This window comes from Natrix helvetica (assembly GCF_964273705.1).
Source record: "Natrix helvetica genome assembly, chromosome: 5".
NCBI lineage: Eukaryota > Metazoa > Chordata > Lepidosauria > Squamata > Natricidae > Natrix > Natrix helvetica.
The window spans coordinates 64,595,839-64,608,804 of record NC_138551.1 but is presented as its reverse complement, the minus strand read 5'-3'; the positions used below and the strand labels follow the sequence as shown (position 1 = coordinate 64,608,804).

Below are 12,966 nucleotides of genomic sequence, written 5' to 3'. Positions count from 1 at the left end.
TCATAATTTACATTTTATAAAAGGACTATAAAAGGATTATAAAATTACTAATACAGAACGATAGCATTTTAATAAGTTCTTTGATCTTTTGCATAAGGCACTGCATTCCCATTTGTAAATAACAAATAACTTGTCATTAATAGTCAATTAGAAAGACTATAATAGTCCACTTTGAGATTATCATGGATTGTTTCATCTTGATTACAGTAGATGGCTAATGTTTGTCCATTGCCATTTATAAACTTTCAGTTTAGGAAACAATTGCATATATGTTACTTCATAGGCATTGATCAAATAGAAACCAGCACTTAACTCACATGGTTGATCTCAATAAAACTAAAGAGGGTTTGACTTATTTAATATTTGCATGCAAGGCCACAGAATTTTAGGTTAGACCAAATAAGGCAATAGTAAAGTCCTACATTAGGCCAATGTGTTAATTTAGTTATACAAGGAGCTGAGTTTAATCTGAAGAAGCAGTTACCTTTTCTTATAGAACACAGTTTTCTTAGCTAATAAGAATAATAGTTCACTAACTTCATTAGTTCTGCATTTCAGATAAACCCTATATATGTTTCTGTTTCTTCAGCTTTTGACTTGGTACTATCTGATAGTTCACTAACTTCATTAGTTCTGCATTTCAGATAAACCCTATATATGTTTCTGTTTCTTCAGCTTTTGACTTGGTACTATCTGATAGTTCACTAACTTCATTAGTTCTGCATTTCAGATAAACCCTATATATGTTTCTGTTTCTTCAGCTTTTGACTTGGTACTATCTGATTCAGATTACTCGACCAAATGATGTTAGTTTGTACACTGACTAAATGTTCTACTTTTAGTCATCCTTTAGTAACTTTTTAGTTGAGATATCTGGCTTGGCTTCATTTTTAAAGATCTACATCATATATAAATATACAGACAGATGTATACCTGAGCAAACGACACCGACATCCTCATTGTGTCCACAGTCATGATTGAACCACTCAGGGTGAACACAATCCCAGATGGTGGGCTCACTTCCTGTGCATCTTACATCATCCAGACTGATCTGCCCTGTTCCTTGGCCAAAGTATGCCCATCCTACCACCTTCGTTGCATTGCCACATGCAAGTTGTCTACACACTATTTGTGCATTAATCGGATCAAAGTAGTCATCACAAACAGTCCCCCAAACTCCTTTAAAATAAACCTCTAATCTTCCGGCACATCTGTTCCATCCATTTACTAAGCGTAGTTCCTGTGTCCCTTTCAAAAACACAAATGATATTATTGTAAGTTGTTGTGGTAAAATACAATTAGGTCAGTTCAATACTGTTCTGAATTTTCTCAATACTGTTCTGAATAATGCTACAATATCATCTGCAAAATAATAACTTTAGATCAACATGGTAGATGATGGATTCATAGTACTTTTATTATGTCTTACCATAATTCCTAAGTGGATTCATTTTATTCATAGAAATCACTGAAAAGGATTCACTGAGAGCAGTTTTGTGGGCATTTCTTGATGAATGATTGCTAGCACCATCCAAAGACATTGGATGATGTCTTTTCACAATTCTCATGAAAACCATTTTTGGATTAGCATAAAAGCATATGTACACACTGGCCTTGTGCTTTTTGTGCAAGATTTGTACACTGATTCTTTTGATTCTGTGCATCCAAATTCATAGAATCAAGAGGTAATATTGAGCCAAGCATAGCTGATTCATGCTTTACAATATTGCTGAGTGTTTTCTGAATACTGTGAGCAAAGCAGCAACAATTTCTCAGTTTACTGAGATTTAACAACCACCTATCACCTTCTAAGATCCAAGAAAATATATAACATAAAACATTATAATATAATATGAGATGAGATATAATACAATAGCAGAGTTGGAGGGGACCTTGGAGGTCTTCTAGTCCAACCCCCTGTCCAACCCTATACCGTTTCAGATAAATGGCTATCCAACATCTTCTTAAAGACTTCCAGTGTTGGGGCATTCACAACTTCTGGAGGCAAGCTGTTCCACTGATTAATTGTTCTAACTGTCAGGAAATTTCTCCTGAGTTCTAATATATCTCCAGATGAGATGTAATATAATTATATATCCACAATACCTGATTCTTGTAGAAGTGCAGCATGTATTAGCAGCATCCAAGGGAAGAGTTTCTGGGGGACCATATTTCAACTTGTGTTCTGCTAATCTAAAGAAACAGGAAACTTGAGAATTTATAAATGTTCCAATCCAAACAGGAAAATTTTTAGCATGCAATTTGATCTTCTATCTTCATCCCCTAAGTCTGTATCAAGGAAGTTAATAATATTTTCATTTCACAATATTTAGTTCAGGGAACACAGAGTTACTACTTAGGAGAAGTGAGGAAGTGGCTAAGTTTCCAATATTCGTGGAAAAACTTGGTAATCACATACAATAACATCTAATTCAATTGCTCCAGGAAATGTTCGTTTTTAAAGTTAATAGCAAAGTTTATGCATATCCAAGCTATCCAATTATATACAATCTCTGAGAATTGGGCTAGGACCATTCACCAGGTACAGTGTTTTCTGTGTTCTGAGATCTATCCATATGAGGTATAAATCCCCAACTGAAGTTTATGATGATGTAGCCCAGAAACCTATTTAACTTCAAGTGGTTCTCGTTTAACAACTATTCATTCAGTGACTGTTCAAACATATGAAGGCATATGGCTGAATGCGTGGTTTTTAATGACCTATCCTTGCATTTATGTCAATCACAATGTCCCTGCAATCATTGGTCATCATTTGCACCATTTTCTGGCTTCCCACAAGCCAAATTAGTGGAGAAGCTAGCCAGAGGTTGCAAATAGGAACCCCGTCAAGTTCTCACTGAACAACCTGCAGTGAATCATTAAATGACAGCAACCAGAAGTGCCATTGCTAAGCAATACAGGCATGTGATATTGTGCTTTATGATCCTGTCGCTTAGCAATGGAAATTCCAGTCCCAATTACCATCATTAAATGAAGACTTACCTATAATGCATTTGAAAAATCATACTATCTCCTCTGCTGCTGGCCTGAGTGCCTACAGTAAGTCTCCACTCCAAGAGGAGTTGCAATGAATTAAGATTGTTTATTTTCTTCAGAAAAGCAACAAAAAATTGTGTAATTTGTGGTTGTGCTTTTTGTGGTTTGTGATTGGTTTTCTCTAATGATAAAGCCAGATGCAACTGTCAACTTCTTTAGAATTGTACATACTATGGTTTTCATATGTTTCTAACCTCAAAGTAATAGGGGGGAAAAAAGTTTGGTGCAGGTCACTGAGTTCCAAAAGGGTGTATATTATTGCAGTGTATATTATTCATCCTCGTTCTAAACCTTAATGTGCTTAATTATCAATATGTAGTTTTGGGTCATTTTGCTCAGTAAATAAATGAAGAAGTAAAATGTTTTTGATTCATTTGTTTAATTGGGTTTGACTTTGTATAACTAAGGGCTTGTGCGGAACATTTTAGGTGATATTTCTGCAAAAGATGTTTGATAGGATTCACAATTTTTTAAGCCATAGGCAGCTTGAAGAATGCCTTCAGGTAGTCCTCGACTTACAACAGTTCATTTAGTGACTGTTCAAAGTTAGAACAGCAGTGAAAAAGTGACGTATGACCATTTGTCATATTGAAGCCCAATGCAGCATCCCCATGGTCACATGATCAAAACTGAGACACTTAGCATGTGACTCATATTTATGACAGTTGCAGCGTCCTGGGGTCATGTAATCACCTTTGGCTATTCTGACAAGCAAAAGCAATGGGGAAATTAGATTCACTTAACAACTATGTAACTAACTTAATAAGTGTAGTGATTCACTTAACAACAAGAAGAAAAGCTGTAATACGAGGTAAGAAAGATCGTAAAAATGAGGCAAATTTACTTAACAAAAGTTTAACTTAGCAACAGAAAATTTGGGCTCAATTTTGGTGCTAATTCAAACTCTACCTGTAGTTACGCATTTGCTAAAAGTTAACACTAACTTGATGGTTCATAATCAAATCAAAATAAACCTCACTGTAAGACTGATCACCTGCTTAGAATACACACAAGTGACAATTTCTTGGGATTTTGGAGTTCCATTTATTAAGCTTCCATATATACTACTGTTACGTATGGAATGACTTTGTGATAAAAAGATCAGAGAAAAGGAAGATATAAAATTCCACAAGTAGAATTTATCTTGCATTCCTAAAATCAAATTAAACACGGTTTCATCCATCCGATGAGCAGTTCCCTTTCTGAAAAGTTAGTGGCACACTGAGAAAATTGAATTACCCCTGGAAAGGGTTAAACTTAGAACTGAGGAGAAATTTCCTGACAGTTAGAACAATTAATCAGTGGAACAGCTTGTCTCCAGAAGTTGTGAATGCTCCAACACTGGAAGACTTTAAGATGATGTTGGATAGCTATTTGTCTGAAACGGTATAGGATTTCCTGCCGAGGCAGGGGGTTGGACAAGAAGACCTCCAAGGTCCCTTCCAACTCTACTATTGTATTGTATTGTAAAGTGGGAAGTGAAGGACTTTCAGTCCTACTGTTCTTAGAAACTCTATAGCAGCTATTTATTTTTCTCTAGACTAATTTTTATGCCAGGAAGGATTTCTTCAATTGGAGGATCAAACTCAAGCCTACCTTCCATGCGAACTGAGGTCTTGATGAAATTTACCTTTCTCTTCTATATTACATTTGATTGGAAACAGTTTTGATTTTTTACTGCACAACCTAAAATGAAGGTCAGCAATAGTAAGCGTGGTTTTCCCTGGGTTGATGAACTACAACTCCCAGCAGCCCTTTCAATAAGCTTCCCAGGACCTTCTGGGAAATGTCATTCAGTGACATCTAAAGGGCCATGTTTGGCCTTAGAACTGGTTCATTCAGTCCTAATACACATAGAAAAGTGCTGTTCACTAGGAACAGATACACCTATTTTGAAAACTATATTGCCACAATACCATTCTGAATTTCAGTTGCAACATGTCCTCATGTGTTCCTTAGATCAAAAAAAAGAAAACACTGATCTGATATACATTCCCAGATGTTTTGGATTTGAGAGCTAAGATCTAAAAATCCTTTTCATTTCTTTCTTTTGCTGTAACTCTTTAGCATGCAAATATACAGACGATGTGCTACCTTCGAATAATTGTGGTGCCAACTGATTTTAAAGAAAATTGCAACTGTAATGAATAGCAAATTTTATCTTCTTGCACAGGCAGTAAATTTTGTAACAGAATAAATGAATGCTTAGTCACTAATATGAAATATATGATATGATTTTAAAATGCAAAAAAAAAAGAAATGAGCTCCGAAGGTGACCTTTGTGGATTTGGCATGCTTATGAAGCTGTTTATTATAACATCTAGTTTAAAAACCTCCATCTAACTTCCAAGTAAAACAAAGAGCATATGTAACAGTTGAAGACCATGTCTATATCTATGACAGGTAGAATGAGACTTCTGGGAACTAATTGTTCTTTTTTAAGTGCTGCTTTTTCCGCATGTCAATGAAATACATTTAATACTCTGAAGAGGTACTTCCTTTTCTCTTTCTGTTTGGATCATTGTCAGAAGCTGAAAAAATTAAACATATGTGACAAGCTGAATGATCACCCTATGTAACCCTACTTAACTAGCAACGTAAGCTATGCAATATTTAAATCATTGTAGCTTACAATTAAGAATACATTTTTTAAAAAATTCTCAGTTAATACTTTATTAGTTCTAACTAATTAGTTAATGTCGGAAGAATAATTTGGGGTTCCAACTCAAACTGGGGTCGTGCAAGAATAAAAATGAGATCCAGACAGCTGTGAGGAAAGGAGAAATATTTATTCCTTAAAGAAAACAGTTTGCTTTTAGAGGCAGTTGCAGAGAAATGGGGTACAGCAGCACTCCATATAGGGGGAGCTTATCCAGGGTGTGGAAGTATCTGTGTGCTGATTCTAGAGTGACCCTTGAGGGGCATGTGTTTGTAGGCATGTATTCTTGTAAACATGCAGTTCCGATGGGAGACCTAATTTAATTAACTGGTTTTGCAGCTCTTCTCCTTTGATATGAGAGTTAGGTCTGGGTAACTAATTTGGAAGTTTGAACAAATTTGGGTAAAGGATTTTTCCGTTTGCTATTTTTTATTTGATTAATTTAGTTTCAGCTTGACTGTCAATTATCTAAGGGAGACGTTGATTCTCAGACCATTGTGCATTCTATTAAAAGTCAACATGGGTTGGTCAAAAACAGATCATGCCAGATTAATCTTATTGCATTCTTCGATAATGTGACAAAATTAGTGGACCAGAGGAATGCCGTTGACATAGTTTACTTGGACTTCAGTAAGGCTTTTGATAAGGTAGACCATAACCTACTACTCGATAAAGTAGAAGAATGTGGGTTAGACAGCATCACCACCAGATGGATTCGTAACTGGCTGACCAACCGCACTCAACGTGTACTCCTCAATGGAACTGCATCTACATGGAGGGAAGTATGCAGTGGAGTATCCCAAGGCTCTGTTTTAGGCCCAGTACTCTTCAACATCTTCATCAATGATTTGGATGAGGGAATAAATGGGGAACTCATCAAATTTGCAGATGACATCAAGCTGGCAGGAATAGCCAACACTCCAGAAGATAGGCTTAAGATACTGAAGGATCTTGACAAACTTGAATATTGGGCACTATCTAATAAAATGAAATTCAATGGTGAAAAGAGTAAGGTTCTACATTTAGGCAATAAAAACGGAATGCACAGGTACAGTATAGATGATACCTTGTTCAGTAATAGCCACACTTGGAATACTGCATTCAGTTCTGGTCGCCACGATGTAGAAAAGATGTGGAGACTCTGGAGAGAGTGCAGAGAAGAGCAACAAAGATGATTAGGGGACTGGAGACTAAAACATATGAAGAACGGTTGCAGGAACTGGGTATGTTAAGTTTAAGAGAAAGAAGGACTAGGGGAGACATGATAGCAGTGTTCCAATATCTCAGGGGTTGCCACAAAGAAGAGGGAGTCAAACTATTCTTCAAGGCACCTGAGGGTAGAACAAGAAGAAATGGGTGGAAACTAATCAAGGAGAGAAGCAACTTAGAACTGAGGAGAAATTTCCTGACAGTTAGAACAATTAATCAGTGGAACAGCTTGCCTCCCAAAGTTGTGAATGCCCCAACACTGAAAGTCTTTAAGAAGATGTTGGATAGCCATTTGTCTGAAATGGTATAGGGTTTCCTGCCTAGGCAGGGGGTTGGACTAGAAGACCTCCAAGGTCCCTTCCAACTCTACTATTGTATTGTATATTAATGATTAAACGGAGATGGAAACAGTATAAAGAATAAAATATATTTTGATATAAAATTTCTCATATTAAGTAGCAGAAAAGGGACCACTTTAGTTCTATATTTCCTGTGTCTTGTTAGATAAATGTACGTCTACTGATTCAAATGTTATAGTTTACTGACAAAGGACTGTAGATAGTTAAATGTAATCAAAACATTTGATTGCCTATTATAGAAAACAGGATGTTGGACTAAGCAGGTGTTTTGGCCTAATGAGAAATGTTCTTCATTATAAAAATGTTCTTTATATAGAATCATGCTTACAATATGAAGTGTCTGTTATTCAATTATTTATATTAAGGAAAATTTATTGGGTTTCATTTTACTATATTTTGCAACTGCTCTAATAGGACATCATATTTTAAATAAATGAATTTGTACATTCCATCTAATATACATAAAAATGATAGTATTTCTGCCATCCTAGCAAGTTCATTAACTGAGTCATTCTTCTGTCAACATCCAGATCTGTGTTTCAATGTTATCTTTCAAGCCTGCTTCAATATTTATTTTAAAGCAAAAGAATTGATAAGGGAACTCAAAGTCAAGGGAGGGAGGGAGGGAGGGAGGGAGGGAGGAAGGAAGGAAGGAAGGAAGGAAGGAAGGAAGGAAGGAAGGAAGGAAGAGAGGGAGAGAGGGAGAAAGAGAAAAAAGAAAATGATTTTTTCTGAAAGATGTGGTGACTTAGTGGTGAAAACATTTGCCTCAGTTTCAGAAGGTTGAGAATTCAATCCTAGATAGGGGCAGATATTTCTCTCTCAGAGTGCAAGGAAAACATATTTCCTGTGAACTCCAAGTAGGTAAATGCTGAGCTCTACTGAGTTACCCTGACTCTACCCGAATTAATGGTTTACAGGACCAAAAAAGAAAAGTTTGTCTAGTATTAAACTTTGCATACTTATATGTTGGTTGTTGAAGAGGTCTTTTTGTTTCTTTCTTCACTTTTTTATTGTCTCTTTTGACTAGTGTTTAAATGTGGCTATTATCTATGTGTCTATTGATAGCTGATTTGTTTAAATGGCAAGTCTCCAGGAATTCCCTATAATTTTTTGAATTTAGTTTGCTCTAGGATGCTCACTGTTTCTCAGGTGAAACTATGGGTGAGTCTGTCCATGTGTTATGAGTTTAAGGAATTTTCATCATGTATTCTGACTGCTAGTTGATGTGGATGCATTCTGCTAATCTTCTGCCTCTCTGTAGTACATAGTTGCTGTCATAGTCCTTACACGGCATGGTATAGGCAACATTTCCTGCCTATTGCTGTTTTCTCAGTTCTGAAGTTGTATGAATTTACTCTTAAGCCTTGGTCTTGTGCATTCAAAATTATGGCTAAGAACGGAATGTTTCTTCAACATTCCGTTCTTAGCCATTGACAGGTCTTTTTGTTATCTACTTTACCTGATAGAATTATTTTTAATGTACTGGCCGTGGATATTTGTCTTGCCATGTCACTTTCTTGGAGGGAAGCATGGTCTCTCTAGTACTCAGTAAGCCTTCATGGAGCGCTCTTCTTCACATTCCTAGTATTATTAAAAAAACCCTATATATTCCTAGTATATATAGGAAAATTCCTAGTATATAGGAAAACCTCAATAATACACAGGCAAACTCAAGGTAAACCGCTCCAAGCTCGATTGCAGAAAATATGACTTCAGCAACAGTGTGGTCAATGCCTGGAATGCTCTACCTGACTCCGTTGTTACATCCTCAAACCCTCACAGCTTCAAATTTAAACTATCTACCATGGACCTTACCCCATTCCTAAGAGGTCCGTGAAGGGTGTGTGCATAAGCGCTCCAGCGCACATTCTTGTACTTTTCTTCTGATCTTCGTTAGCCTGCCGGAGGAGGTGGGCGACAATTGCTCTTGCCAAAATGTAAAGTTTAGATAGTGAGATTTTTATTTTTTATTTTTATTTTCATATTAAAGTTGTTTTCATTAGAGCATGTTTTCGGGTTTCATTTATTGCTCATTAAGAGATATGCTTCTCGGAAGGGCTGCGATCCACACCTCGTTTATTGAAGGTGGGAGGGAAACTTCCCATCCTTAACATGCCTAGCATCCCTGTCCTACTGTCCCCATCTATTTGCATTCATTTCTTTCGTTTATATCCATGTTTATCTTTATACCTGCTATTTTGTACATGTTTGACAAACTAATAAATACAAATGCAAAATACAAATCTAAATATGTACCATGCCAGGATTCACACTTTTCAAAGACCGCAATAAAACTTGCTTTAAAAAAGTTCTTTTGAGACAGATGATTGGTCTATAAATTTGATAAACAAATAAATAGACTTGATGTCAACCATTCTTTTAAAATACAAATTAAAATGTAGGAAAAAAAAAGAACACAATTTAACTGCCCGGTTTACTCAGTTTTTTGTTGCTTCAAGAGCATAACAGAAAATGTTACCTAGTTGTATTTGTCATGAGTTTTAAGTTCCAGTAGATGGCAATGTTGGAATTTAGAAAATTATTTTTTTGGGGGGGGGGGGCATAATTTGTATTTTAACAAGTTTTAAAATTAATGTCTACAATAATGTCTAATTCTAGGAGATTTACATCCCTAATATCAAACAGATAATTCCCTCAGATATTATCATAATACAAGTAAAAATTTTTTTTTTAAAAAATCTGAAATTACTTGATTTGCCTAGAGAAGTACATTACACAAGGTAAGTGGCTCTAAATAGCTATTATTTACTAATTAAAAACACTTTTTCAGCAAGAAAAGCATAATGCATATTATCAAAGCTTTGAGGACAGGACAACCCTGTCCCAGCATCCAATACTTCTGAAGGCAAGTTGCTCCACTGGTTAATTGAACATTAGACTATTATGACATTACTGTAGAAACATATCTAATTCATGAATTGTATATGTGTGCTATTCACATGCAATTAAGGCACCAGGCTAGAAAGTGGGAGATCATGAGTCCCATCTTAGCCAGAAAAGCGAGCAGGGTGTCTTTGTTTTAACAAATGTCATATAGAATTTATGTTATGTTAATTTATTCTGCATGCTTTGTAAATACTGGTATAATATGAAATTTCTATCCTTTTTCCTTTTTTACTGTAGGTTTCAGAAATCAATCACGCAGTTTGTGTCCAAAATATCTGTCTTCCTTTCGCAGAGTTTATTTGGCTTTTATAAAGTTTTTACAAGCAAAGCACAGAGTAACAACACATTGCTTTCGGTTCACTCCCCCAAATCTTCCCTAGTGAATCAAGAATGCTATTCAGGCCAAGGATACCTCATGCCTTTGCTCTGGTGAATTAATGAGCTAATAGATAACGGTTGTGCATCACCTTTCCCTTATTCCCGCATCTGGTTCTGCTAATTAGGTGAGCTTGTAGGTTTCCAAGATAACCAGCTACTGAGATCATGGTAATTTCTACGCATGCCTTTACATAGCTTTACCTCTCATTCCTACATCTCACCCTTTTTTATTTTGTTAGGAGGGGCTACCCTTCAGGAGAGGAACATCCCTGCAATTGTTTATACAGGGCATATACCTGACCCTGAGGCAATGTAGGAGGGGGTTTAGGGCAAAAATCGGTAATGCACATTTTGCAAAGGGAGGGAAGGCATTGAGCAAAACAGCACCCGCCAATTAAAATAGCACAGATAATAACTAAATAACGTAGGATATTTCCCAACAGACCTGTGGGTAACCAAGCCCAAAAGCTTTCCCACCAAGATCCTAGGGTATCAATTTTCAAATCAGAGGCCAATTTATGTAAAATATCGAGCTGATGCTGAATAATTCTGGATTCATCGGAAAGATTAAAACAACACATCCCATCAAAATTTTCACAACCCATATGCTGGTAAGAAGCAAATAGTCAATAGCAGCACGATTTTGCAAAATAGCTTTATGCAAAGCTTGTAGCTCATGATTAATTGCTGAAATAGCTAAAGAAGTAGCATTAATTGCTTTTGCCAAATTACGTGCAACAGCGTTAATATTAAAATGAGCACAAGCAGCAAGCGCTGGCACACCCACTATAGATATAGCCAATGCTACATATTCTGCTTTATTAAGCAAAGCTATCTCAGAGTCACAAGTGTTGTCTGGAGTTGCTGTTTGGAAAGCAACACAGGACTTAACTAGCTAAAGCAACATTGCGCTTCACTAATATTAGCAGGAATGTAATTAAAAGTTTCGTGACCACATGTAAAAACCATCCTTGCGGAAGCCAAACATTAGCAAAGTGAAAGGAAACCTCCTCAAAAGCTGTACAATTTAAAGTAGGTGAACTAATATGAAAACAGTAAGGCTTTTTACTTGAAGATGTACAGTTAACTACTTTAGCACATGTTATATTCTCAGGAACTGCTACTATAGGAGTATACAAAGCAATTGCATCAGGGGGCGGTTCATAGGCAATCAATCCCCAACTAGATATAGTTTTATAGTTAAAATTTTCATTCAATAGCAATCTACTCAAACCAGTAAAGTTCTGGATTACTGCAGGTGGGGTACAAACAGGAACCAAGCATGTAGAAAGTAAATGTTTCATGTACTACAATTCGGATAAGCAGAAGACATCAGTTTGTGTAATGTTAGCTGCACCCATAGATTTTTACTTCAGTCATGTTCAAATGAGTTTTTTGGGTGAGATGACAGAACAAGTAAACATAAATAAATGATGACAAAAGAAGTGGCAAAAATGGCAGCGCATAAGTTCTCGGGGATTTGTTCCACGTGTCGTTGTTACAGCACTGCTTGCACTTTGGTGGTCAGGTTTTTCACATCACTGGACAGCTGTTTTGGCAAGATCATATTGGCCACTGTGCTGTCTGTAAAGTCACTTTGGTCATCTCTAGAACTGGATTTGGGAACTGGTACCACAATATTCTTGGCTAGACAAACACCACCTGCTAGAATCCACAAGAACCTGTAGAAGCAAGCACAGCATATCCTCATCTCCCTAGCGGGGGAGGCAAACAAACTTTTTAAATCTATTATGTTACCTATGCCAAATTAGCCAAATTGGGTACACCAAATTGTTAGGTACCCGAAATCCCTCCTTTTTTATTTGTTTGAGAAGACAGTCCTTAAAGGACCAATTAACACGTTCCACAATGGCTTGACCTATGGAATTGTAAGAAAGCCCAAGAATTAGAAAAATGTTCTAAGTTGTACAAAATTGTAAAAAGGCCAATGAAAAATAGACCATGATCGGTTTTGTTAAGAAAAGGGTTTACCCAAGACAGTAAAGGCTGAAAAAAGATGAGAAATATAACATGATTAGCTGTTTCTCCTCGTTGAAATGTGGCCCCAAAATAAAAATAGATAAATGAATATACTTCTAGGGAGCCAAAAAGGGAACATAGGTGACATCCATTTGCCATAGTTTATTAGAGGCTAAACCACGGGGATTAACTTCCGTGTCCCCTGAAGAGGATGCCTCAGAACACTGGGGGCAAGATGACACAATTTGCTTGGCCTGGTCAATTGGAATATGGCAAGCTTATGCCAGCCCTCTGGCATTTTGATGGAAAAATAAATCTGAAAAAAATGTAGTTAAAACATAGACAGCTGCATCTGAGTTGCATACCTGTTGCTTTAAGAAAAAGGTCCTAGAAAAAACAAATGACTGCATATGT

The 12,966-nt window shown here is 36.5% G+C and overlaps 1 protein-coding gene across 1 annotated transcript in view; it reads right to left on the bottom strand.

Annotated features, from left to right (window-relative positions):
- LOC309392644 (scavenger receptor cysteine-rich domain-containing protein DMBT1-like) overlaps positions 1 to 2,265 on the bottom strand; it is a 56,666-nt gene extending 54,401 nt beyond the window's left edge. The window contains exons 1-2 of the mRNA XM_081954074.1: positions 2,107 to 2,265; positions 934 to 1,248 (exon numbers count right to left, since the gene is read on the bottom strand). Of these exons, the coding sequence (XP_081810200.1) occupies positions 934 to 1,248; positions 2,107 to 2,170 (379 nt within the window). The 5' untranslated portion in view covers positions 2,171 to 2,265. The remainder of the gene's footprint in view (positions 1 to 933; positions 1,249 to 2,106) is intronic.
- Between the last annotated feature and the right edge of the window lie 10,701 nt (positions 2,266 to 12,966).